This window comes from Numenius arquata, chromosome 8 (genome assembly GCF_964106895.1).
Source record: "Numenius arquata chromosome 8, bNumArq3.hap1.1, whole genome shotgun sequence".
Classification (NCBI taxonomy): Eukaryota; Metazoa; Chordata; class Aves; order Charadriiformes; family Scolopacidae; genus Numenius; species Numenius arquata.
The window spans coordinates 56,515,630-56,543,292 of record NC_133583.1 but is presented as its reverse complement, the minus strand read 5'-3'; the positions used below and the strand labels follow the sequence as shown (position 1 = coordinate 56,543,292).

Sequence of the window (27,663 nt, the reverse complement as noted above, 5' to 3'; positions counted from 1 at the left end):
GGGGATCCCACAGCAGCCCCGGCGCGTTCCTGCCTTCCCCCCGCTGTGCCGGGGGGGGGGGAAATGCTGCCTTCCCCCCCCAACACCTTCTCCAGTTTTGGGGCTCGGCAGAGCGGGGTCTTGTCAGGTACCCCCCGGGTGGGTGCTGTGCAATGTGGCCCCAGCAAGGGAGGTGGGAGAAACCCACCAGTGGCTGGTTAAAAAAAAAAACAAAACCAAAACGTCTGGGCTCTTGGTTTGGGGTTTCTTAATGAATTCTGTTGCCTTAATTGCTGCCACCCAAGAAAAAAAAACTCCCGACAACGAGAAAGCCCAGGCGAGTTAAGGTAGCCCACAGGTTGCCCGCCGAGCCCTGGGAGTGCTCGGTAGCCGTGGTACGTCCTCCTGCGAGGCGGCGAGACAGAGCTGCCGGCTCCGGGTGTGGGGATTTCTTCTTTTTTTTTTTTTTCCCCCCCTAGATTTCCTGTCGTAACTTGCGTTAAAACTTCGCAGAGCCATTTAATTGCCTTCTGCGGTGGTGATGATATGAAATGAGTCTCCTTTCTGATCTTCAGGCTAAGTCGGTCCAAAGCACCGGCTTATAATTTGCACTAATCACTGGGTCGTGGAAGATGCGACGGCAGGGCTGGTACCTGGCAGGTTCACACGGGTTGGGAGTTTCTACTTTCTTTTGGTGCCACTTTGGGGAAGATTTCCATCAACCGCTCGTCTCCATCTCCCCTAGCAACTGCCGAGAACCAGAGCTGGTCCGGAGGAGAGAGGGGAGTGCAAAAGTGGCTTCCTGGCCCCCCCTGGGCTGCTCTCTCCTCCGAGCATCTCCGAGATGTCCTCTCCTTCCAGCTGGGGACCTGCAATCAGACCCCTGAAGGCACCTAAGGAAGGAGAGATCCCAGCTCCCATCGTATTTCCTTGGGCTAGCTTCAATTCCCAAAGGACCCAGGGCTCGGGGAGAAGAGGTGGTTGGATTTTGTCTCTTCACCTGTCCCCAAAAATCAAGGATTTGAAAGAAAACAAGCTCCCGATGAACAGAAGCGGGGCAGGGCGATATTCTGGGCACAGAGGGGCCTTTTTGCTGCCGAGAGCATGGCGCCGATCACGCTGGCGGCATTAATGCTTTCCACCTCCACGCAGAAGGTACAGACTTACCAGGGCATTATTTTTAACCGGGGGTATTTTAGCGAACACCTCACATGCTGCTGGAGGGTCAAATTTATCCCGTAGCCTCAGTCCCGGGGGAGGCTCCCGGTTATTTTTGAGCCTGACGGAGGAGCAGAGGGACGCGAAAGCTCGGGAGACACGAAGCTTGGGATGTGCTGGCCTGGCCCTCCGGTCTCTGCCACAGAAGCGTGCACGGAACCGAGCCCCAACACCCCTCTCCTCGTTTCTACCATCAACACCCTGCAAAAGCAAAACTGTGGTGAGAAGCGCCAGGTTTTCTCTCTCCACAGAGAGGATCTAGGACGCCTTCAAGTTTTGATCCTTTTTGGACCTACCGCATCGCGAGGAGATATTTATCCTTCTCCCCCCCCCCCCCCCCCCCCCCGCCGTTTGTTTTAAACCTTGCTTTTGAGCGAGTTTTGCCCTGCTCGGGCAGGTCTCTCCGTGGCCGTGAACATTCCCACAGGGCGCAGCAGCGCTCCTCCACCTCGAACCTCGCACGGAGGGCTGCGGGGCACACATAGCCCCTGCTCAATCTCCGCAAGCCTTGGCAGGGTGGGGGCTCCGTGCTGGCAACCCCTCCATTTTAACCATGGGTAACGAATCGCATCACCCCAACTCACCACCCGGCCTCCATCTCCGCCAGGTTTTGCTCGTGGAGGCTGAAGGGAGGCCTGAGGGGGGGGGGAAGCTCTTTAAAGCCCTTATTTCTTGTGCTGTTCCCACATCAGGGGTGCAGCTCTGCCTCCAGCAAACCCCCTGTGCGAGGCACAAGGCCCCCCCACACACACACACTCTGAGGGACCCCAGCATGGCGGCGGGGCTGCGACCCCCCCCCCTCTAGCCCTCCCAGACCCCAATCTCGCCTTGTTTTTGTTGTGCTTTTTTATTTTTTTAAGGGCAGCGAAGCAAAAAAACAAGGCGGTGGGGCCCCGCCGCAAGCCTCGCCCCGCGACTGGAGGCCCTGAAGTTGGCAGCCAAAGGGGGGGGGGGTGTGGAGGCCGACTCCGGGCTTCCCCTCAGGGCTCCTCAAAGCCCGGCCCTGAGGTAACTACCCGCAGCGGCGGGGTTGGGGTGAACGGCGCCGGGCGGGACCCGCCGGGGCCGGACCGGAGGCGGTGGGAGGCGGGGGCCGGACCGGAGGCGGTGGGAGGCGGGGGCCGCTCCGGCCCCCGCCTCCCACCGCCTCCGGTCCGGCCCCGGCGGGTCCCGGGTCCCGCCCGGCGCCACGGCCTGAGGCAGCGCCCGCCCGGCCGCACCGACGCGCTCTCCCCCCCTCCCTCCTCTTCACCACCCGGCGGGCGGTTTCAAGTCCCCCCTTCCGAGGTCTCCTCGGCGCCGACCAATCAGAGAGCGCTGCGCGCCGCGGCCCGCCGCCTTAAAGGCCCACGCCGCCGCGCCACGCCGCCCAAAGCCTCCTCGCGCTGGGTGGACGTTAGGACCGCGCGTCTTCCTCCTCCCTCCCGCCGGGAGGCCGCCCGCCGCCTCCGGAGGAGGGCGTGGCGCGGTTTAGCCCCACCCTCTGCGGCCGCTGATTGGTGGCGGCGGACGCCCGTCGGCGGCGGCGTTGTTGGGAGGGGGGGGGGGGGGGAGGCGGTGCCCGGCGCGGCCACGTTCGGGTGCGCGGCCAGCGGCGCGGCGGGCGCAGCGAGCGGCGGAGCGGCGATGGGGGCGCGGCGGCGGCCGGCTCTCTGACAGCCTCCCCCCCCCCCTCCCTCCCTCTCTCCCTCCCGCGGCGCTCCCCTCCGCGGCGGGTACAGCGGCGCTCCCGGTGGCCGGCCGGCCACCCCCCCCCTCCCCCCTCCTCCCCCCCCCCGTCCCCTTTCCCCCTTCTCCTTCCTCACCGCGGACCATGTTCGCCAAAGGGAAGGGCTCGGCGGTGCCCTCGGACGGGCAGGCGCGGGAGAAGTAAGCGCGGGGCGGCTTTGTGCGGGGCGGTGTGTGTGTGTGTGGTGGTGGTGGTAGTGGTGGTGGTGGTGGGGGGTGTTGGAATATGGAGGGGGGGAGTGCGGGGTTTGCGGTGCTCCTCCTCCTCCTCCTCCTTTAACCCGCCGCTCGGCTGTTGCAGGCTGGCGCTGTACGTCTACGAGTACCTGCTGCACGTCGGCGCCCAGAAGTCGGCGCAGACCTTCCTGTCCGAGGTGAGCCCCAGCCGTCTCCCCCCCCCTTCCCACCTCCGCCGCCCTTTGTGCGCCGCCGCCTCCTCCTCCTCACGCCCGCCCTCCATTTTGTGCGGGGCGGCGGCGGCGGGTCGCCACGCGTGGGCCCACGCCCACCCGTGACCCCCCCCCCCCCCCACCTTTGCCTTCTTTCCCCCCTCCCCAACCTTCCTCGCAGATCCGGTGGGAGAAGAACATCACGCTGGGCGAGCCACCCGGTTTCCTGCACTCCTGGTGGTGGTAAGTAATGGGGGAAGGGGAGGGAAACGGAGGGGGACACCCCCCAGGTTGCCCGCTAGCCCACGCGGGGGCGAAGCCCCCAGTGATGGTGTGAGTCGGCAACACCCCCAAATGCCTTAAAATGCCCCAAAACGTCCCGTCTCCTCGCTCCCGTGGGGCGTCGAGGCGCGACGGGGCGGCAAAGCCGCCCCGTCGCGCCTCGACGCCCCACGGGAGCAAGCAGATCGTGGCATCCCGCTGCTGTCCCCCTCCCCAGTGGGTCACTTCTGGTGTCCCCCCCCGCCTCCACCAAGCCCTGGTGAGTAACGTCCTCTTCTCTCCCGACTTTTTCTCCGCCACGCAGCGTGTTTTGGGACCTCTACTGCGCCGCCCCCGAAAGGCGAGACACTTGCGAACACTCGAGCGAAGCCAAAGCCTTTCATGACTACGTGAGTAACAAGTTTCTCATCCCACGGCGGTAATTAACGGCGTTCGTCGGGCTTCTCCGGCGCGCCGACAGCCAAGCTAACCCCCTGGCAAAAGCACAACAAGTTGGGGTTTTTTTTTTTTTTTTGGGGGGGGGGGTAATTTCATTATTTTTTTTCTTTAACCGACAGCGTTCTGATTTGACTGAACAGTATTTCATAATGTTGCAATTATGTAAATTAGCTCAGATACTTATCTTAAGCACTTGAAGGTGTTTGGGGCTATTGGTAGAATTAAGCAGTTTTGCATGGCAATGGACAACAAAGCGTTGTTGTTTTTTTTTCTTTCTAGAGGATCGATAGTGAGATATTTCATGCTGAGGAGGCAGGGGTTTGGATTGCGGTGGAGGGGGGGGGGTGTTCCTCGAAAATGGTGTTGAATGCCCCAGGAAAAACATCTCCTTGCCTTCGGCAAGCTTGGGGGCTTCCTTAGTTGTCTGAGTCCTCCTTCCCCACCAGCGAGGCAGAGGTGTTTGCTCGTTGAAGGGTGGTGTTGCAGGACCCCCCCCCCGCCTTGGTTGATGGGTGTTCATCTCATCTGTCAGTATTTTTGGGTTGCTCTCTGTAGAGCTTGACCCAGGGATATGATGCTCCTGGGGCTGAGGTGTCTTCCCAAAAAGAGACTTCTTGGCGGGGGCGCGCGGTGTGTCGGCTCTGGTGGGCGATGGGTGGGCTTCCCGCTCCCATCCCGCACCCGTCGCCCGCATCTGCAGCGTCGGGAGGAATTTGCATCAAAGGATTAGTCACCTGGCTGCGGGCTTGGACCCCAGTCAAGTGAGTTTAAACCCTGCATAGCAGGAGCTGGTTTTGTCTGCTCCGGGTAGCCTATGGTATGGAAACCATTTTTTCCTCCCTTCCCGAGTTTCTCGTTGCCTCGACATGCCTGGGTTGGGATGCGCCAGGGTTTGCCGGCGAGCAGCGCTGGGCCAGCATCTTGGGGACCTTTGTGGTGGTCCTGCTTGCTGGTCGCCCTGGGGCTACTGGAGAGCCTGGGCTGGCTGCTGAGCTGCTTCTCCTCTTTGCCCTGGGGCGGAAAGATGCCTGTCCCGCCAGGGCATGGTGAGGGGGGGGGGAGCGGATCTGGGTGTTTGCTTGATGGAGGTTGGTCTGTCTGTCTGTACCTCCCCACGGCCACTCTCTGCATCGCTTGTTTTTACTGGGTCAGATTAAGATGGTGAACTCCTGAACCGAGGGTCAGAGCTGACAACTGGCAGAGCATCCACCAGTGCTTGGCTCGGCGTGGGCAGCTGCTCGCTTCCTGGGCGTTTTGGGCCAAATCCTGGGGTTTTTTGGAGCCCGGTTGGCACAGCAGGCTCGTGGGGAGAGCAAGGCAAAGGTAGATCTTTGGGTGGCAAAGCCGCAGGTGAAGATGACATTAGCAACCAAGACATGGTAATGCTCTGTTCACAGCAGCCTCCCTCCTCGTCGTGTCTGAGGATTTAGTGTATTTAGAGAAATTAATCTTTTTTTAGCTTGGTAATAATTCTAACAATAGGCCTGAGTGCATTAGATGATTCGCATAAACTTCTTTAATACACGTTGCTTTAAGCTTACAGTAAATAGACACAATCCTGATTGTTTTTAATTCTCGGTGTAATGCAGTTTTGTAACAGCCCCAAGTGCTTTACCTTTTGGGTTTTACCGCCAAGACTCTTTTAAGAAGATTTCCACTCCCCTGTGCCGTGGCTTGGTGGCACCGCTTTGGTTTCCCAGCGCGTGTTTTGGCCCCAAAAGGTGGTGGTGGTGGGGGGAGTTGTGCTTCTCCTGCCCGGCGTTGGCCGGTGGCGGATGCTCACGGCGCAGTCCCTCTCTCCGGTGTTTTCCCCGCACGGCGTGTACTTTACAGGGCGAGGGATCCGCCCGGCCAAAACTTAAATATTGACCAAAGAACCCAATGATAACCGGGGAAGTGTGAATAGCGCCTTGTTTCTCGCCGGCCTCCCTGCCAGGGCGGGCTCCTGGTGCTGGTGTGCGTGGTGGCCAGCCTCGCCGATGGGCGCCGGAGCTGAAAATGCAGGTTTTTATCAAGGACCAAACCCCCACAGCCCATTAGCGGCACGTGGCGGCTAAAATACGGGGTGCGAGCCCCAAACGGGGCTGGACCAATGAGTCAGGAGTCAATTCGTTTGGGGGTTGCGGTTAAAAAATATCCCGATACAAGTCTTGTCCCAGGTTGGTAGAGCGTCGTATTTACACTTGGCCAAAGACGGGCAACCTCGGGGTGGCCAACTCAGTGTTTGCCCGAAATACGGTGTTTATTTACCCAAAGTATTTACTGTGCTGCTCTAAGGGTCAAACAGGGGGATCAGGGTGGCGGTGCTGGGATCAGCCAGGGTCTGGCACGCTGCCCTCCCGTAGCTGGCGCCGGAGTGGTGCTTGCCCCGGGAGACCCGTCTTTGATGGGGGAACGGTGCGCCTCGTTAGCGGGGTGCTAAGGGTGGCATTTGCATGCTGCATCATTTCCATTTAATTTCCCAGCGTAACCCTATGAAAACTACTAGGAGCAGCAGGACAAATCGCCAATTTCCCCCTCTAGTTTTTAATATTGAACACTTTAGTGAGGGGGGGGGGGGGGAGAGAACTCCAAGGAGAAATCCTACCACTCTTTTTTGGGGAGGACCCTTGAAAGCCACGGGTTCTTTCCGTGGCTGAGGAATATTGCTTTTTACCTTTCCCCTGAGTTTTTTTTCCCCCCTAAGCTGGGACAGAAGGTTGCTGGGACTCAGTAGAAAGGTGCTTTTTGGGAGAGGGGTGATGGGAGCAGGGATTCACCTGGTGCAGGTGGGAGGAATGCCATGTTTCTCTTCCCTTCCATCTCCAGCAGCATGGGTATGAGTCCGTTAGCGCAGCTAACGAGCTGTGCTGGTCAGGGAGTTATTAGTCAGCCTCTCCCACCTGTATCGAAGGAGTTTATCCAAGTTAACAGCACGGTGAGCAGCCGTCGGCTCCTAAAACTCAGCCCGTAGCCGTTGCTTTGCCTGGCGGAGGAGCCCAAATCCCCGTGGGCGAACGTGCCGGCCTCACGGCACGCTCCCGGAGCCGGGGGGGAGCTTGCAACGGGATCGCTCGGCATGACAGGGGATTTCAGCCGCCGCGTTATCTGGGAATTGGCCGATGGCTGGTCGCAGTTGAGCATTTCAACGCCGTGAAAGCCAATACAATTTGAGTTAGCGGTGATGAGTGCCAGTTTAAATACCGCAGTGAATTTCTGTCAAAGAGCTAATACATAGAAAGGGGAATTGCAGAAAACTTGATCACCAGAACCACTTCAGTCGATTTTGGCCTCGAGCTACAGAAAATGAACTTAAATCTAGTTGACTGTTGCTACATACTTTTTTTTTTTTTTTTTTTTTGTGGTATTGCTCTGCCTGCACGGCCAGCTCGGGGCGTCAGCCTGCAGGAGAGAAAAATCGGGGTAGCCTTTGGCTGCTGGAGACTTTGACTTCATCCTTCCCCTCCTCTTCTCCCTCCTGAGAAGGACCCACACTCGGGAGCATTGGAAATGATATTGTCCTTGCAGCGCGCGAGACCTGGGGAGCGGTGGCCTCAGCTTGCTGTTAGAGCAAAGCATTGATTTATTTAGCGTTTTTTAACTTTGGAAAGCTGCTGCAGTTCTTTCTAACTTGGGTCTGGAAGGATGCTCTGCTGCAGTGGGGGTGGTTGGTCTGAGAAAAGATGGTGTGCTTGGAGCTCGTGTCTTCTCATGCTGGTTTGGGACAACAAGGGCTCCTCCTTTTTTTCCCCCACCATCTGAAACGATTCCCCTTGGATTGGGATCTCGGTTAGAGGGTTTCTGAAGCCCCTGGAGAAGGATTGAAGCCCATCCAGGCTTGCTGGCGTTAGCGTGCAAGACTTTGCTCAGTGGGGAACAAGATGAAACTCAAGCGGATGGAAGGATTTTTGGCCCATTGGCAGTACGGGCTGGGGGTGTCACCCAGGCACTGGAGTGTGAACCCCAAACCCAGCTGTTTCCCCCGCTATAAGTGCCCTCTCAGCCATGTTTTGGAGACAAGGTGTAGGAAGTGGTCCTTCTCTGCTGGATCTGCCTGTCACATCCCAGGATGGGCCCCCCCATCCTGGCATCACTGTCTGGGCATCCCTGGGCTGAAGGAGGGCATCTACTCATTGTCGCAGCATCTTCCGCTCCCGGGGGTCTGTGTAGCCACCTCATGGTGTGGCATCTCAGCAGGCAAAATGGTTGTGTGGAACCTCTCCCGGGAGGAGATGCTCTGCATGCATGAGGTGTTTGGTGTGACTGTCGTCTCCCCTGTGCCAGGCTGTCTTCTTGCTTCAGGACCAGCGAAGAGGCTCTTGGCTGTGTGGGGTGGGTGTGGGACCAGCAAGCGGGATGGCTGTGGTCCATGAGTGCCTCTGTGCACGTCGTGGTGGTGGCCCATGAGCGCTTCTGCGGTGGTGATGGTGGTGGTGGCCCATGAGCGCTTCTGCGGTGGTGATGGTGGTGGTGGCCCATGAGCGCTTCTGCGGTGGTGATGGTGGTGGTGGCCCATGAGCGCTTCTGCGGTGGTGATGGTGGTGGTGGCCCATGAGCGCTTCTGCGGTGGTGATGGTGGTGGTGGCCCATGAGCGCTTCTGCGGTGGTGATGGTGGTGGTGGCCCATGAGCGCTTCTGCGGTGGTGATGGTGGTGGTGGCCCATGAGCGCTTCTGCGGTGGTGATGGTGGTGGTGGCCCATGAGCGCTTCTGCGGTGGTGATGGTGGTGGTGGCCCATGAGCGCTTCTGCGGTCCTTGAGCGCTTCTGCATTGATGGTGGCTGTCCATGAACGCCTCTACGGTCCTTGAGCGCTTCTGCATTGATGGTGGCTGTCCATGAACGCCTCTACGGTCCTTGAGCGCTTCTGCATTGATGGTGGCTGTCCATGAACGCCTCTACGGTCCTTGAGCGCTTCTGCATTGATGGTGACTGTCCATGAACGCCTCTACAGTGAGCCCTTTGCAGGCAGTGTATCAGAAACATATTGCATAGGAGAGCAGGCGTTTTTGGGGTAAGTTTAGCGCAACGCAGGGACAGAGGTTAGGAACAGCTTTGTGTGGTCCCTGGGAATCCGCTCGGGGCATCACTGGAGCCCTGGGCATGGGGCTCAGCTGGTGGCACGCACAGCTCCAGCCCATTTCCATGCGGGACCGTGCTCCATCTGGGCTCCATCCAGCTCCGCTCTGCAGGGACAGGGTTCCCCCGTAGGTAACTGGAGAGAGGAGTTTCCTTCGGGAATGGCAGGCTGCCAGGAGCAGCTGCAAAACTCCACATCACTTTAACAAAAAAAAAATAAAAAAATAAAAATAAAAAAATACAGAAACTCCCTCCTGGCAGTGCGCTGGGCTCAGCCTTCCCTCCCAGTTTGGGGTACTGGTGTGCCCATCCTGCCTGCGAGCCTGAGCGTCCGCTTACGCACCGCTTTTACTGGAAGCACCCTGCAAAGCTTGGATTAGTTTAATTTTATATTTTAAACAATATCGGCTGTCGGGATGGAGCAACCTCCACTTCCACGCTTCCCGGTTGGCGGGACCAGGGCGTTCCGGAGCAGCACCTTTCCATGGGTGATGCCAATGGAGAAGGTGCCGGCACGAAACCGGAGGTCAGAGCCCAGAGCTTATGTCTTAGTCTTTGAGTGGGGAGCCTAAATATTTATCCTGTTCTGTCCCTAATGAAAACAAATTGTCAACAGTTGTTCAGTAACTGACTAAATTAAAATCTGTAATTAGTCAATTAGATTAAAGAGTTGGCACAACCTGATTGTATCATGCTGGTTAGGTTATTAAGAGAAAGGGTGTGATTTTTAATTACTGAATGCTAATTTTGACAGTTTCAAATGGAAACAGACGTTCTCCCCCCACCCCCCCCCCTCCACCCCACCCCGAATGCCTCTGCAAAAGTAAGGCAGGGGATGGATTTTATGTCAACAAATGGTGTGAAGACGCAAAGTTTCTCCGGCTCCAATCCGGGAGGGTTTTCTCCGGAAAAACCGGGGCTGGGACGAGAGGAGAGGGGAGGATTTCCTCAATCCTGAATGAGGGATGGGGCTTAGTGCCATGGTGTGTGTGTGTGGGGGGGACACCCGGCACCCCTGGGTGCTGCCCGTGGAGGTGTGTGTCCCCCCATCACCAATCTCGCAGCGTGTCCTCGCCTTGCACGAACCGATGTGCAGCAGCGAGGCAGATTTGAGCCTTTTTTTTGTTTCATTTTCGGTGAGATTTCTGTATATTTTTTTTTTTCCTTATTGTTTTGGGGTTTTTTTTTGTTTTTTGTTTTTTGTTTTTTTTTTTTAAAACCCCCCCTCCCCACCACCACCGGTGCTCGAGAGGGGCCAGCTCCCCGTGGCAAGCAAAGCCCGTGGCAGGGAGGAGGAGGAGGATGATGATGGTGATGAGGAGGAGGAAGGCCTTGCGTGGCGAGCGCGGCAGCCCGCGCCATCCCATTGTTTGCCCCGGCGGCGAAGCGGCCACGTGGGCCAGCGCGGTGAGGCCAGCGAGGGAACCCGGCACGGTGGGCTGGGGGGGGGGCCACCCACCACCCCCACCACCACCACCCCCCTCCGGCAGATGCCGGCCTCTGGGCGAGCACAAAGCTCGCAGCCCTGCCCTCCCCTGCTTTCCGGGGTCCCTTCGGAGGAACAAAGAGGGCGAGGGGCCATGAGCCGTGCCGGAGAGGCTGCCCGGCGGTCCGGCATGGCAGGGGGGGTGGTGGGGGCTCCCCGTCCTGCTGCGTGGGCAGCGGGGAGGTTCGTTAGGTCAGGACGCCGTGTATTGGGTACGAGTGAGGCTTTCCTGTTCTCCTGATCATTTCCTTCCTTACCTTGGAAACTTGGATTTTCTCCTACCTTTTGTTCCCTTTTTTTTTTTTTTTTTTTTTTTTCCTCTTTTTCTCTCTCTTGTAAAGCTGTCCCTGGATCTATTGGAAACAGCTGCCGGGGAGCGAGTGGGGGGCTCCGGCTCTTTCTCCTCTTTCACCGTGCCCGCCCACACCACCGAAATGGCACCCGGCTGCGTGAAGCCCTCGCTGCCGGGGGGGTGCTCTGGAGAGGAGCTGGGGGAGCTGCTGCAGCAGCCTTTGGTCCTGTTTTTCCTTGAGATCCGTAGAAACAGAGGGGATGGCAGAGGGATGCAGTGGCTGGAGCAGCTTGTGGTGTGTTGTCCCCGTCCCCCTCCCCTCGGAGCATCCCAGCCCAGCCAGTGCCGGGGTTCACCCCGCTCTGTCCATGGGGAGCAGGGAGAGGGCTGTATCCTCACCAGCATCCCACTGGTGGGTCGGGGGCTGGGGGGCTCAGCAAGGGGGAAGGAGTGCTTTGCTCTGGGCTGGCGAGGAGTGAAAACAGCTTTTTTTTTTTTTTTTTTTTTCTTTTTTTAAGTAAACAAATACCTTGCCTCCACCTCACTTCGGGGGTTTTTGTTTTTCAGGTTGTTTTTTCTGTTTTTTGGTGTTTTTGTTTTTTTTTTTTTCTTCTCTCAAAACTCCTGCTCGTGGCCACAAGTGCCGGGAGCTGAGTTCAAAGCTACAGCTGTGCAGTCAAAGGGGGTGGGGGGATTTCCAAAATACGGGGCGGCTGCTTGTGGGTGCAGCTTCCCACGCGTGCTGGGACACAGCTGGCTCCCCCCACCCACCCACTGCCACCTCCCCACTCCCATCCCCGCATCCTGCGGTGGTGACACCCATCCCCTGTGCCCGGTTGGGGTGGGAAAGGCACCCGGGGAGTGGGGTGGGTGGGATTTGGGTAAGGTTTGGGCATGCCTGGGGTGCAGCTTTCCCTGTGGTAAGGGCGGCTTCTCTTTTGTCTCAGGTTTGTGCATTTAAATTATTTATATGTATTTTTGGGGAGGAAGAAATGCCCGCTCTCCTGCCTGGGTTGAATGCTGGGTGCATGAAGACTGCTAACATGGGAATTAAGTGAAATATATGTGTCTGCTTATATATGCAATTAAATGTATGTAATACGCAGAATTAAGATATACGTAGAGATATAGATGCATATGCCTATATATTTGGCACATGGTTGGGGTGGTGGAGCAGGGCAGTGCTTCACACCTGGCCATCAAGCTCTCGCCCAACCTGCCTTACTCTTCCTCCTCCATGGCCATCACCACCACAACCGGTGGCTTTTGGGAAGGTGACTTCCACCTCCACGTTCCCCAGCCGGGCGGGAGGCTGTGGGGTCCATCTGTGTGCGAGGCAGCGTGGCTGCAGCCTGCCGCCTCAAGATAAAGTCCAAAGGAAGACCTCTGGCTGTGTCTTAAGCTAACATTTTCTTTTTAATTTTTTTTTTTTCCTTCTTACTGTTTCTGCATCAACCCTTGAACACTTGATCTGGCGCCTCTCCTCCTGGGGTGCGGCGGCTTTCTGTAGTGAAAATGAGCTCTCGCCGCCCCTCCTGCCCGCCTCAGACAGGGTCAGGGGTGGGGGTCTTTTCCCTCCCATCTTCCCTGGATTTGGGCTGGTTCCTTACAACCTCACAGGGCTGAGCTCGCACCTATAATTGGGATTTTTTTGGCCACAAATGGAAGCAGAGGTTGCATGGCAGTAGCTTTGCCTGCTGGTGAGCATGACCTGCATGGCACAGCTTGGGTGCCAGCATCCCGTGGCATTCCCAGCGGACACACCAGCCCAGAGCTGATATGGGTTTTCTCCTGTGCCCGCCTCCTGCTCCAGCTTCCACCCCTGTGGCTGCCATCACGCCTGGTCCGGCACCGATGGGTGCCCACCGAGACAAGTGGCCGGCTGGCATCCCCTTCCTCCCAAAACAGGGTGTCCCAAACCTTGGCTTTGCTTATTTATTCATTTCTGGCAACCGTAAGGGGTAAAAACCCTCTGATCACCACCCCCCCCCGCCCCTTGCAGCTCAGCCTCTAGGCTGGGGAGGAGCTGGGAGCTCGGTTTGTTGTTTTGGGTTTGTTTTTTTTTTTTAAGTGGAAAAAAAATGCAGTGCACGCCGAGGAAGGGGGCAGGGTGCTTCCTCGCAGCGCACCCTGGTTTGGGGTGGGCAGATAAGGCTGCGGCATCGCTCTTGGCTTTGCTCCCCCGCCAAAGCCCCACAGAGCACCCTCCTTGCCCTCCTGGCTCTGCCCAGCCCTTGCTGGGTGCTCCCCCCCATTTTTTGGGGGATCCCCAGTGAGATAAGGGCAGGCTGTGGGGCACAGGGGCTCCTTGAGCCCCCACATTCCCCTGCCCGGGAGTGATGCTTGCAGTGAGGAGGAGGAAGGTGAAGGTTTGGGGGTGGGTTGTGGCTGGTAGCGGCATTGGGGTGACTCTCCATTGCAGCTTCAGCCCCCCATCCTGCGTCCCCAGCAGCTCTGGAAGGGGGCCAGCTCCTCCCTGAGGAGCAGAACCCGGATCTCCACTGGGTGATGGAGACCTCTTGGGGTCTTTCTCTGCAGGAGGTAGGTCTGGTTTGGTAAGACCCTGTTGGGGTCTGATTTGAGGCAGGGGCAGCCACGCTTCAGAACGCTTGGTGACATCAAGGTGGGGTTCAGCAGGGGTGTGCTTGGTGGGGTACGGCTGGGGATGGAGGTGGGAGCTTACAAGGAGGCAGATGCTGGTCTGTGTTGCACATGGGCATCCTCAGCCCAGCTCAAGGGCTCCTTTCTTTGAAGAAAAACCAAAACCAGCTGGTTTTGGTTTATCCTGGGCATCGCAGCACCGATAATGCCCGGGGCACTTCACGCCTTTGCCAGTCCCCTCTGGAGAGAAGGCCCAGGCTGATGCTCCCAGGGCTTGTTTCATTGTTAAAAGCACATTTTCTTGCCTGTCCTGGAGCCCTTCAGGGTGTCACGGCGTGTCCTAACCGCTTATCCGTCCTTACCTGCAGTCATCAAGGAGTTTTCAACAGGACTTATATAAAGCCTTTGTACTTGGATTGCTCTACCATGCTGCACAATGGCTTCTTTGTCATCCTGCCAGCTAATTAATTTTAACTTTTACCATTGCTCTAGCACGGTGCACCGTCCGCCTGGTCCATTTGAAGCTTCCCCTGCCCCCCTCCCCAACCTTAAGTGTTTTCCAAGCAGTTTGACTTGTTGCTGCTGAACACGGGAGAAACCAGCTGGCCCCGCTGGTGCTCATCTTCTGGAGAAGGATCTGTCCTCATGCTGCTGCCAGGGCTGGGGGTGGTGAAGAAAAAGCCATTAGGAGGCTCAAGTTTTCTCTAGTGGCTTGTTTCTCCTGGCTGGCAGCTGAAGGTCCCCCTGGAGAACATCCTCTGATGAAAATAACAGGCTCCGGCTCCCTGGCCGGTGATTGGCACCGCGTGCATCTCACAGCCAGAGGTGAAAGCCTTGGCTGCATCTTCAGGACAAAAGCCCTCGTGCTTGGGAACGTACGTGCACTGGGACATGATGATTATTGTTTCCGGAGGGTCAGGCTCTGTTTGGTTGCGTGCTGGAAACCAGGTGTTTTTCTCTTACATTCCGTGAGCAAACATCTGCAGCACCCGCTCCGGGTACCATCACAGCATCCCTTATGCGAGGAATAACTCTGGGATGCTCGCTGGGGAGCTGAGCATCTCCCCGGCGCTGCCTGGAGAAGGACCAGGAGGGATGTGACACCAGCTGGGTGTCCCCAGCCCAGCCTGGTGTGGTGGGATGAGCTGGGATATTGTCTTTCCCGAGTAGGAGGGATGGAGGTGGCCACATGCATAAACACCAGCCGAATTTGCAGCGGTGGGGTTTGTGTGAGCTCCCCTCCGCCCGGGATGGGGACGGGGACGGTGGCAGGTCAGGGAATATGGAATTGCTGGCTTTGTGTTTAATCTGGTTATAAGGACGGCTATTAGAGATAATGAATTTTGCCTGTCCCCGCCGTTGTAATACAAGAACCCAACTGTCTTTCAACACCGCGAAGGTCACTCCTCTTTATTTCTGGTTGTAAATTTTGCTGGTTACAGATGTTTGGGGTTGACGGACAAGGCTAATTAAGTTTCTCCTGCCAGCCAGTTGGCAAGGTGCAGGGGTGCCAGCATGGAGGCAAGGTCGGAGGGCAGGACCGGAGCCGGGTGGCAATGCCAGCAACCCCTCAGCACGGTGGCCCAGCCACAAGCCCATCACACCATGACCCCAGAGCAAAGCAGGGCTGGGTGTGCACGGACCCTTGCACCTCTCCTTATTATGATTTCGGAGCAGGCTGGTGGGAAGAAGGTGGCATGTGGAGCGAGTTTCCATCTTTCTGCCCTCATTTGAGGGGAATTCAGCAGGAATTGTCACGTTTGCCATCCCCATCCTGACCGGAGGGTGGGAAAGGGGGTGGAAAGAGGTGTCCCCCCTCAATTTTTGTTATTGACCATCTTTTGCACCGGTGCCGGCGGAGGCTTTTTCTTTCCCAAAGAGATTCTAACAGGGGAACAATGTTGTGGTGGGTGGCAGAGCCGATACCCCCAGCCCGAATTAGCACCGGTGAGGGGTGGCAGCCCCTTTTCGTGGGACGCGAGGCCGGATTGCTTCCCGGTGCCAGCCCCAGCAGGCAGGAGCCAGCCGCGTGCGCTGCCCGCACGCTCGGGATGCAGCACGTGCTGCCGTGCCTCCCCGGCTCCCCCCGCCCGCCTGATTTATGCCGCTCCACATTTTCTCCTCGTTTCCATGCCTCTTTCTCCCCTCCCTCCTTTTTTTTTTCTTTTTTTTTTCCTTGTGCTGCCTGTGCATCGCCTTACTCCTCTTTTTTATTTTTTTTTTTTTTTTCCCTTACTGCTCACAGGCCTCCCTGTTATCCCAAAAATATTTGGGGCTCGCTGCTTGTGTGCATTCAAAATGGGGTTTTATCCTCCCAAAGAGGAGGGGACCGTGGTCCCCATCACCCTGCTGGGACACGATCCCCGGGTGGTGAGTGGGGCTGTTTTTTTACTTTTTTTATTTTTATTCTTTTTTTTAATTTGTTGTTGTTTTATCCTGGCAGAGCACGAGCCGTGTATCCCCGGGGGGTGGGTGCTCCTGGCCCTCGGTTGGGGCAGAACTGGCGGGGTGGCCACGGGGCGCCCATCGCCTCCATCCCGACGTCCCCGCCGGGCGCAGCGCCGGCCATCTGTCCCCTCCCGTGCGGCGCCGGCCTGCCGGCTGCTTGCCGCGGCGGCAGGGCTTGCCTGGCGTCTGCGAGGCCACGAGGGCTTGTGTGTTGTTTTGTTGCGTTGGTTTTTTTTGTTTGTTTGTTTGTTTTTTTAAAAAAAAAAAAAAAAGTTCCATTTTTGCTTTGTTTGCCCCCATTTCATATGCGTAACCTGACTTTTTGTTGAGTGGTTGGTTGGGTTTGGGGTTTTTTTGGTGGGTTTGCCCCCCCCCCCCCCCCCCCCCCCCCCCCCCGGTCCCCCTCGCTGCCGTGCCAGGCGCATCGAAAGTTTGCCGGGTCTCGCGTGCGTGTGCGGATGCCGAATAATTTTATTAGCCGCCTGGAAGGGAGCCAGCGCGGCGTGCATCGCGCGGGAGGTGGCTGCTGGGGCGCCTCTTCTTTTATTTCCCTTTCCCAGCCGCTCCCCTTTTGCCTCCGCCGGTCTCCCGCGGGTTGAATCATCGACATGACCCTTTTATTTTATTTTTGGTTTTTTTTTATATGTATTTCCTTTTTCTTTTTTTTTTTTTTTTTCCCTCCCCCTTTTTGTTTTTGCTCCTTAAAGGGTTAAAAACGATGGGGAAGTTCAGCTAGCACTTGCAAGATATGGTTGCCTTAGCAACAGGCCTCCTAATCTGGTAGGTGACCTGAGAGACTGTGGAAGATGCAGGGGTTGGTTTGGCATTTCATTATTTCATGAGGCTGCGGCTCTCCAGCTGGTTCCCTTCCCAGCGCCGCCGCCACGGCTGCTCCCCCCGCCGCCGCCCCCGGCATTCCTCGGCAAAGCCCCCAGGGGATGGGAAGGTGGGGGGGGGGGGGAGATAGCGGTTCGGTCCCCTCCCTGGGTGCTTGTGGGTCCAGGGAGCTGGTGCCCGGGGAGGGGGAGAGGACTTTCCACAGCCCAGGTGATAATTACTCAACTTTGGGGTTGCAAAGATGGTTCCTTGCCTTGCCATTCCTCCTCCCAAAGGATTTGCCCTGGTGGCCTGGTGAAATAATCCATGTGTCCCCTGCTCCCCCTCTAAGAGCTAGAGATGCTCTCGTTAGCACTCCCAAACCCCACATTTTGGGGTCTGCGCTGCTCTGTTGGGGTGAAACCCAGCAGTGGGGAGGAGCTGGGGCTCGAGCGACGAACTGACGGGGCACGCAGAGGGCGGCACAGGTCCACAACGGTTGGAAAAGGGGATGGAGATGAGATGCAGGGGTCCAGCCAGTGTTTTGGGGAAAGAGGGTGGGTTTGGGAGGAGCATGGCAGCGTTATTCCAGCTGCTTCAGGCTGCTGGGAGCTCACGAGGCCAGGTGAGCACAACCAGCATGTGTCCACATATGGATGGACCGTGACCTGGGCGTTGTGGTGCCACAGCCATGGCGCCTTCTCTTTTTTTTTTTTTTTTTTTTTTTTTGTTGGAACATCCTCAAATTGGCATTTCCCATTGCCTTCCCTTTTCCCTTGCTGTCGTGACCGCCCCGTGCGAAGCATCGTTGAGCATCCTTGCCAGCGGTGGGGGCCATCTAAATGAAACGACCGCATCAGAAAACTTCCCTGCCAAATATTTGACCTCACCCAATCCCCAGGTGCCGTCGCGCGGGCGCTCAAACTCTTCTCCCCGCACAGTTGGGGGCACCACGTGGGATTCGGACAGGGATCTACCAAACCCGACCGGTGCAAAACGGCTTCAGCCTGCTCCAAACCATCGGTGGGCTCTTTGCCGGGATGGCTGAACTGCTCTCCGTGCCCAAAACTGGGATGTTTTCCTCCTCGCCGTGCGATGCCGAGTAGTTCCCACTGCTGTTGGCATCCAGCCCTGGCGGCTGGGCAAGAAGACCTCCTGGGAAGGCTGGGAAGGGAGATGTCCGAGGGGCCCGGGGCCAAGCTCCCTGCGGGTACCAATAGAATAAAAGGGCTGGGATAGCGCCGGGAGCATCCCAATTCCCGCAAATCCCGGTGGTGCAGACCTCTTTTGTTTTTTCACCCCCCCTCCCGCTATCGCAAGGCGGCGGTGGCAGCTGCCTGCGGACACCGGGGAGAGCCGCCTTTGTTTATCCGCCTCCCCGGCAGAGCCAGCGCCGGGATGCTCTTGGATGGAGGTGCCGATCTGTCATCTCCCAGGTTTTAATGCATCCCCAGACAAGGAATCGGCGGCGCAGAGCGCAGACTTTTTGTTACTTATCGCCGAGCTCTGTGCAGAGCGCGGCTGCTGAAAGCAATCTGGTGTCTGCGATGCCCAGATTTATGGTTTCCCAGCCTCGTTCTAGGTGTTGGCTTCCACCGGGAAGCAAAAAAAACCTGGTTTGAACCATCGGTGTAGGACTAGAGGACCACGTCACGCTGTGGCATCAGACCCGGGCAGGTCTGGTCCCCCAAGCTGGTGAATGCCCCCCAGAGCCTAGTCATCACACTGGGTGGGACAGCATCTGCCTTGCTCCGTCTTAGCTGGTGGAGGCAGGTGGACCAATGTCCCAGGGAGCCAAAACACAGCTCAGCTTTCCCTCTGGATCTCCTCCGCTCAGGACATGCTTCTCCAAAACCCCATGCTCGCCCTGCTGGGGTGGCACAGAGGAGAAGCTGCCCCGTGGTGAGCAGGGGACGAGCCATCAAAAGGGAGAAAATCCAGGCAAGCCAGCAGAATCCCTAGAAAGTCCTTTTTTTGATCCCTTCATCCCTTTTTTCCTCCCCTCCTGTCTCTGCTTTGTCAGGCTTTCCAGGATTTGTCCCTCTCGAGGGGAATTTCGGGCAGTCAGCCTGGTTCCCCAGTCACGGACAGACTGCCCATCAGCCGGCACGCACTGTCCTTCCACAGAGCACCACGCTCTGCCTGCCAGGGGTGCCCGGGTCTCAAGCGCAGGTTTATACATGGCTTTTTTTTTTTTTTTTTTTTTAAAAAAATCAAAATTGCTAGGGGGAAAAAAAAAAAATATATATATATATAAAAAAAAAAAAAGCCGTCTCCCCCCCGCCTCCGCCCTGCCGAGAAGCGGCTCTGCGATGGCGGCTGGAAGGCGAAGCCGTAAGTGTTGTGCGTGCCATCTGCTCCGCTTGGATCGCGGGAGCGGCTGGAGCCGGCGCAGCCTCGCAGAGAAGGGGAGGGGGACAACACTTGCTGGGGTAAAGATGAGGTTCCCCCCACCCCGTATGGTCCCCCCAGCTGGGGGCTCGGTGGTCTTCTCGGTTTGAAGTTTGAGATGAGTTCTGGTCGGAGGTGTCCCATAGAGGTGGATCCCCAGGAAGGTTTGTAGCCCCCTCCTCTGCACCTGGGAGGAAGAGCTCCCCAGGATGAAGATGGTGTGGGGTGGGATGAGTCATAGGAAGGGAATAGGCAGGTTTTGGGTTTTTTTTTTTTTTAGGCATTTGCAGCTTCACTGGCTGCCTGGGTTGGAAGTAGGTGCTGGCAACTGGGTGCTCTACAGCGTAGGGTGCATCTCATGGGGACCCCAGGCCAGCGCTGTCATGAGAGCAGCTCAGCACAATACTTTTGGTCCTCTCAAAGGAGATACCAAAGGAAAACTCCCTCCCTGATAACGGGAAGATTTTAGGCTATCTCTAAAAAGAACGAAATGTGTTTATTTGTGGGTTTGCTTTGGGAGCGTCTCTGGGTTCCCACACAGGTTCCTCCACAACTGGACTCCTACTGGTTCTTCAGCTGAGGCCACCGGCACAGCTGGGTTTCCCTCTTCCTGTGCCACGGGCTCTCTGCCTGCCTTCAGGCGGCTCATGCTGGGTTGTGGGGTGGTTGGGTTGTTCTTTATGGAGTTGTCAAGAGATGAACATCCCCAAATGTGCGATACCCAACCTGGGAGGTCCTGAATTACCCCTTGGGTTGACTCCACCACCAGTGTTTTTGGTGTATATATGGATTTTTTTTTTTTTTTGTGAATATTAGGGAAGGTGCTCAGAGGTGGTGACTCGGAGTGGGCACCTGGCACTTTCTCCCTCTTCCTATGCAAAACTTGGTCGCTCCTCTTCGCCTGCCTTCGCTGCCGACAGAAAAGGTAGCGGTGATGTGGGTGCGTTGGGCTGAAGGCGGAGGAAAAACACTCTCCGGACAACATCAGAGGGCTCCTAGAGAGGGATGGGAAGCCAGGGGAGGGCTGAAACAGCCTGGGAAGGGGTCTGAGCAGGGGTCTGCAGAATGCTTTCAGTCCTGCTGGGGCTTCGGGACAGGGTGGAAGGAACCCAACTCAACGTTTTCCCGTGCGTGTTCCCAGCATGGTCAAACACTTATGGAGGTTTCTGGGGTTCAGCCCAGGCTGCAGCAAAACCTCGTTAGAGCCCAGCGCTTTATTGGGGAACCTCCTTGGAGCCCCAGCTAAACCCCATGGAGGTTATGTTCCATAAGACACCTTGTCCTCGCCTAAACCTGTCATTGGGGAAGCACCATGGTGCCGGCAGCATGCCACCTCTCCGGAGATGCCCAACACCGTTAGCCATCCCACCTCGCCGGGTGCTAATGGCGAGCGGCTCGAGGCACGGCGCTTGGGTGGCTACCCCTGAGCCGAGCGCTCAGAAATTCGGTAATTGGGCTGGAACAATTATTTTTGGCTTTTGCAGAGGGAAAGGCTATAAATAATCACCCTGTGAGCTCGTGCGGTGACTTTGCAGCCTGCGTGGGGATGGGGGGTGGTGGTGGTATTGGGTTGGGTGTTTGGGTTTTTTTGCTGCTGTCTGGCTTGTTTTTTGGGGGGTTTTTTGTTTTTTTTTTTTCTTGGCAGCCGAGAGTGGGAGACTTATCTGCAGAAAATGCAATTTGAGTTGATTAAAGAAAGTCCTGCCATTGGCCCGAGCTGCCAAACTTTCTGCAGAAACGGTTACGCTTTCTGAGAAACCGCCCCGGGGACCTGCCGGGCTGCAGCCTGGCCTTGGGGCAGTGGTGGTGATGGTAGGACTGGGAGGAGGAGAAGGAGGAGAAGGGCTCCCCAGGCTCAGGGAAGGAAAACAAAGGATGCCGGTCTCGGCGGCACGGCACCGAGGAGGACTTGCCAGGAAGAGGGTGCGGAGGAGGCAGCGGTTGTGGGCACGCTTCTGTGCTTGCACTTCTCCCATGGCAGCAGCTTGCACAACCTTCAGACTAAAGGCTTTAGGTCGTTATGGAGCCAGGTTTCAGCCAGGGACTGATCTGGAGGTGAAAGCCTCTGCATCCCAGTACCCATCCCGCCAGCTCCCCCCATCACCCATCCCAACACCCATCCAGGGCTTGGGAGCCAAATCACAACAGCCTGAGCAGAAGCAAACAGCATCTCGCTGCACCTTCTTTTGTAAGCCCTCTGTCGCATCTAAAATAAATTTGCATCTAAATTGACAGGCTGGTTTTAATGTCTTCTGGCTATATAGTGCTTAAAGGCCCAGGCTTCCCTGGTAGGTGGTCACAGGGCATCGTCCCTGCTCATGGAGGGTGCCACCGTGGTGGCACAGAGCAGTCCCAGGGTGGAGGTGGGAGAGGAACAGGGTGACTGCTCGCAGGGAAGCAGAAACTTAGTTTTTCCCCCTTTGTTTTTAACATATTATTGAAAAGATCGAGACTTATTGACAGGCTGGTGGCTGAGGATGGCCACTGATGTCCTGGAGTGTGTCACTTTGGCCGGTGTACCCCTTGGTACCTGGGTTTGGGGAGCATCGCTGGGGCTGGAGCCGGTGCCAGCGTGAGGAGCTGTAAGAACGAGCATATCGGGAAAGGCTGCCTAGAGCAGAGCATCTCCCGAGCAGTCTCGCCGTGGCAGCTTTCCTTCATCATCCATTATTTATTTGATCCTCTGCAAAACAAATTCGCTCCTCGGCACTGATTCTGATGACGGTGCTCATTTTACAAAAGAGGTAAAAGGAGCTGGTTTTGTTCCCGATCTAAAAGACTTTAGCAAAAAGGTGCGTTTCCCTGCCGCCTTCTCCCGCGGCCCATTTCCGTGTCAGTGGGATAGATCTGTGGGGTTTGAGGGTAGTGATGGAAATTTTGGAGTCTCAAATACTGCGAGCAATGCTCTTCCCTGTTGATCCCCATCTTCCTGGGACCCGTGAGGGTGTTTGCTGTGGCTGGACCAGGGGGGACCAAGATGCTCGACTTGCCTCGTGGCTCTCAGCTGAAGGTATCTCGAGGGGTTCCCTGCATGTGTAAAGAAAAGGGACTTTTATCGGGTGCATTTCCTCCCCGTGCGTGCTTTTGGAGGGGCAGCTCTGCTTTATGGGCGCACGAATAAGCACATGCTTAGGGTTTGGGGCCAGCGGGGTGGTTTTGGCAGGGTTATCGAAGATGTCCTCAGTCACAGCGGTGGCCTAGCCAGCTCCGCTTCGCTTGCACCAAACAAACTGGAGCCGGAGCGGTGGGCTGAACGCCGGGCCGGGAAGTTTGGAGGGAGGAGACGGCGCGTCGGAGCCGCCTTCGTCAGGATGGAAATAACTGTCAGCCCCATTCAATCTGTCGCCTTGTTCCCGGGGGACAATTGCAAAACAGGATTACTGGTACTTAAAAATTCATAGAAAACGTTTCTTATCACAACGTCATAATTGTTATGACTCAGAAGAGTAGAATTGCCATTTTCCTGTGCCTTTCCCCCCCCCCCCCTCACTTTTCTTGCATACCGAGTCCCTAGCTGCAGCTGCAGAATTGTCCAAAAAAAAAAAAAACCAACACAAAAAACAACCCCAAACCAGGGCGATGCTTTATTTTATGCTAACTGCTACATTTGACTTGAAAATGATGTCCCACTGGGTCTCGTGGTCAGCGTATTACGGCGTGATGGATGGCTGTCAGAGCGGCGGTGGCTGGCAGATTGCGATGGGTGGAGGAGAACAGATGCCCGGTGACTTCAGGGGCTTTAGCAGAGCCCGGGACTGAAGACTGGAAAACAAAAGCAGATGGGAGGGCTCTGCTCGGGCTAACTATTCTTCTCTGGCCGCGTGTCGGGGAGGAGAGCTCGTCAGGCGGCCGTGTCCCTTCTGTGCTGTTCCTCCGTGGTGAGCTGGGCTGCCTGATGAAGCCTCGCTTGACCCGAGGCCTGAGCCCACGTGCAAACCATCACTGCGGATCTCTAAAATGCAACCTTTCATCACCCCAAAAGAACAGCTTGCCGTTACGGAGTTTGTGCTCCCTTTGAGGGTTCCTGTTAACCCTTGGCCCTACTGATGGATCTGAGGCAAGACCCGGGCAGGCTCTGGGGGTCACCCTTCCGGAGGGCGGCCGCCGGCGTGTTTTGTGCTCTCTATTGTGTTTGTCTTTGGAGTTGTGCAGGACCACATGAATTTGAGCCGCACTGGTGGAAGGAGGAGAGCGAGCCTTTCTTGCAAGAGCCTGTTTTGAATAAAGCCCTTTGCAGGTGCTGTTCTGCAACTCCTCGTCTGCTCCCTGTCCCGTCTCTCCTGCAGACTTTCCTACGCTTTCTGTCCCTGCAGAGGGCTTAGGAAAGATCCTGCCTTGTCCCGTTTCTCCGCTCGCATCCGTATTTCCTCATCTTTCATCCCTTAGCTCTCCTCCCCCCGCCTTGGGTCCAAACTCGGGCAGGTGGCTGCCATCTTCCCCACTGGCGGTTGCCGGGGATTGCAGGGTTAATGGTGAAATTAAATTTCACTGCTGTTTTTAAATTAATTGAATCATCAGCGTGGGTAACGGGAAACAGTGGTATCATAATGTATTTGATATGGGTCTTTAAGTCAGCGTTTGCTGCAAAATCTAGAGCGCTAGATCTTGGTGGAAGCGATGGCTCGCTGATATATTGCAGTTACATCCACGGTACAAAGGCTCCTGCTACATCTTAAAACGTTCAGGTCATAAAGTTGAGTTGGTTTATGATATGGCCATTTTCCCTGTGCGCTTCCCACAGTGCTCCTAGATCATACTCAGAAAAACCCTGCGGTGCTCCTGGCTTCTCCCTCTGGGGAGGCACCAAACGTGTATGAAGATGCCCTTTTGGGTGGCAGAGGACCATCAGGGTTTTGCTCCCAGGACTTTCTGAGGTTTTATCCACTGGAAGAAGCGGCGATGGGGGAAAACATCCCTTTTCCTCGAAGAAAACAGTGGAAAGACTTTTACTAATTTGTGGCAACATCTGGGCTTTCCATACTGGATGGCCCTGAGGTGGCTTCAGGACCTGCCTTGAAGAGAAGAAGCTATCCAGGCTGAGGGCCAGTATCCCTACGTGATGTCCCCACTGTGCTGGGGACAGAGCTCCTACACAGGCCATCATATGGACTCTTCTTCTCTTGTCTTTTACCTGGTCCAGTGTGGACTACATCATGGCGTGGTGAGACTGCATCACAGCCTGGTGCCTCATGGTGGATGGTGGCATGCCAATGGATTCCCTCTTTGCCAACACTAACAGAGGGCTGGTGTTAATTAAAAAGTGGAAAAAAGTAAACTTTCAGTGTATGTATTGTGGAGCTGTTTGCAGATTTCCACCCATGCATGGTTCCTGCATGGTGGAACCAACAGCCCAGGGCTCCCTCTCACCACTTCCTTACTCCAGAGGGCACAGTTGCGTGAGTGCCCTCACAGTGCACCTGGGCAGCCTACGGCCGTGTTGCCAACACAGCCTTTCATGGCCAAAATGCCTTGATACAAATATTGATCTTCAAATTTAACTCCGCTTTGCCCAGTTGATATCACCCAGGCTGATGTTGTGGAGCACGATTACCCCAGGTCCATGGCTGGCTTTGGGAGCAGGGTTTGGGGGGGACACCAAAAAACCTCGGTGCTGAAGAGCTTGTTCTAGCGCATTAGTTTAGATTTTGTGTGTTGATTGCTCTCTTAAAGCAGCACGTGGTGGCAGAGGAACCAAACTTGCTTATTATTTCTGCTAGTTATGGCTCTAATGAGGTGAGACGTGCCATATGTTGTCCATAGGGAGGGAGCGCCGCAGGTGGGGTGGGGGCCAGCCCAGTGGGTAGATGCTGCGTGGAAGAGCCTCAAACTGCTCTTCCAACTTGGGGAGCTGAAACACCAGCTATCCGGCCATGCCATGTTGGTGCCCACATCATGGAGCCATCTACCCACTGGTGACACCTTCTTGCTCTTCATCCTCTCTCGTCTTCTCCGTCTTCCGACAGTTTTTTCCTACCATTGCTCCTTCCCTTCTCTTACCCCCAGCAGGTCTTTGCTCCAAAAGAGCGTGATTTTGGGGCTGGGTCCAGCCATGTAGTTTCTGTGCCTCCTCGCAGGAGAAGCATCTTTAGCCCCGATCTGAGTAGCCCAGGCTGGCTGCTCGGAGCAGGAGCTTGAAACCAAACCGTATCACGGTAAAGAAGTATTTATTGGCAAGTCCTGAACCTAATTTGAACAGGGCTCTGCTGTTTAAACAATTGTTGGAGCCATAAACCAGAAGCCCTTAATTATGGCTAATTATTTTCTGCGGTGAATCTATATGCAAGCTCATCAGCATGAGGTCTCCTCTGAAATGCACCAGTTGCGTGTTCAGGCATCATCCAGCCTGAATGTCCCTAATAAAATAAGAGGCAGAAGTGTTGCCGCTGGCCCGGCTGCCTGACCAGGCAGGAGCCTGCCTGCCCGCCTGCCTGCAATTTATTTAAAATCAGGGGATCGGGGCAGGGTGCAGGACCCTGGAGGCTCCCCGGGCAGGCGGCTGGGGACCCGGGGGCAGGCGGGAGCAAGACGGGAGCTGTTTGGGACATGGACTTTAAACTCTCCGGCATTTCGGGTTTGTTTAAAAACCAGCTAGGTAAATATTTGTGAAGCGGTTGGGATCTGGTTGCGGGGTTCGGGCGGCGCTGCTGCAGGCAGCCAGGCTGGGCTCTGGCTGCCACGGACCCCATCCCTCTGACAGACCACGGACCCCATCCCTCCCATGGATCCCATCCCTCTGACAGACCACGGACCCCATCCCTCCCACAGACCCCATCCCTCCCATGGATCCCATCCCTCCCACGGATCACGGACCCCATCCCTCCCACGGACCCCATCCCTCCCACGGACCCCATCCCTCCCATGGACCCCATCCCTCCCATGGATCCCATCCCTCTGACAGACCATGGACCCCATCCCTCCCACGGATCACGGACCCCATCCCTCCCATGGACCCCATCCCTCTCATGGATCCCATCCTTCTGACAGACCATGGACCCCATCCCTCCCACAGATCATGGACCCCATCCCTCCCACGGATCATGGACCCCATCCCTCCCATGGATCCCATCCCTCTGACAGACCACGGACCCCATCCCTCCCACAGATCATGGACCCCATCCCTCCCACGGATCATGGACCCCATCCCTCCCATGGATCCCATCCCTCTGACAGACCACGGACCCCATCCCTCCCACGGACCCCATCCCTCCCACGGACCCCATCCCTCCCATGGACCCCATCCCTCTGACAGACCACGGACCCCATCCCTCCCATGGACCCCATCCCTCTGACAGACCACGGACCCCATCCCTCCCATGGATCCCATCCCTCTGACAGACTACTGACCCCATCCCTTCTGTGGACCCCATTCTCCCCACGGACCCCATCCCTTCCACAGACCCCATCTCCTCCCACGGACCCCATCCTCCCCATGGACCCCATCCCTCCCGCAGCACGTCCATCCTCAGCCCTGTCGAGGAGGTGGCAGAGGCAATGCAGGGCACTCGGTGTCATTGCACGTGCCTCGTTTCCCTAGAGTTTGGGGTTAAAAATGGGTGCCTAGAGGTCTGTCCCTTGGGCTATACCAGTATAATGCTTTGGTGGGACATATTTAGGACAAGTCTTGTGGTGAGGCTGTGCTGTGCATCCTAGGCATGTCCCTTCTGTGTCACCTAGGAGCACTTTTGGGGCTTGGTGGTGGCCTTGTCCGCTGAACCTGGACCTCCTGCCCTGTGCACCCCTCTTGCTGCCGGGGGGGGTCCTGCTGGGTGCCCACAGGACATGTTGGGGCGGGTGGGACCTCGCAGCAATGCTAACGCCACTGGCTCAGGAGTAGGGGTGGCACGGCACGGCGCGGGGGGAGCAGTCCAGGCTGCCTGTACACAGCAGCTGTCAGCGCTGCTGCCTGCGCCCGCCCGGCCCCAGCCTCTTCCTCATGGCACAGATGGTTTTAACACTTTCCTGGGCCTTTTTTTTTTTTTTTTTTTTTTTTTCCCTCTATAATTAACTCTTGTTTGCAAGTGGGAAGACGCTTCTTTCCTTTTGGCAGAGCCATCAAACTCTCCTCGGCGGTGTGCTTTTTTAAAGCCGTGGCGTATCTTATCCCCCAACCACAGTCTGTTGTTTTTTTACCAGGCTCTTTTATGGCTCTGAGCTGCCCCCCCCCCCCTCCTTTTTTTTTCCCCTCCCTTGCTCTTGCCGGGAGGTAAAATCCGCAGGGATTGCAGGCGGAGGAGGAGGCCCAGCTCCGGGAGCGGAGCGAACAAATCCAGCCAAGGCGTCACAAAAGCCGGTGCCCGGGGTGGAGGAAGATGGAGGGGGGCCCTTCCCTTCACCGAGAGAGCCTTTGGAAACCCCCCCTCCCAACTCGGCTTTGTGCTGCCCACACAAAAGCCCCTCATCCCTGATGTCGCTTCCATGCCGTGGTGGGGAAGAGTTTTCCCAGGGGGGGCCGTCGCCCACTGAAACGCTGGTGGGTGCAGGGGGCTGCTGCGGTGGGTGTCAGGAGGAGGGAGAAATCCCCCCAGACCACCAGAGCTTT

General features: G+C 56.6%; 1 protein-coding gene across 26 annotated transcripts in view; it reads left to right on the top strand.

Moving 5' to 3' along the window:
* Nucleotides 1-2,787: 2,787 nt before the first annotated feature.
* Nucleotides 2,788-27,663, top strand: part of SSBP3 (single stranded DNA binding protein 3) — a 57,008-nt gene continuing 32,132 nt past the window's right edge. For 16 of the 26 annotated variants that reach the window (XM_074151625.1, XM_074151620.1, XM_074151619.1 and 13 more), the window contains exons 1-4: nt 2,805-3,066; nt 3,227-3,299; nt 3,496-3,557; nt 3,901-3,985. In XM_074151625.1, coding sequence (XP_074007726.1) covers nt 3,011-3,066; nt 3,227-3,299; nt 3,496-3,557; nt 3,901-3,985 — 276 coding nt within the window. In that variant the 5' untranslated portion in view covers nt 2,805-3,010. Of the gene's footprint in view, nt 3,067-3,226; nt 3,300-3,495; nt 3,558-3,900; nt 3,986-27,663 lie in introns of all 26 variants that reach the window. The other 10 variants (XM_074151637.1, XM_074151640.1, XM_074151632.1 and 7 more) reach the window with 4 other exon arrangements.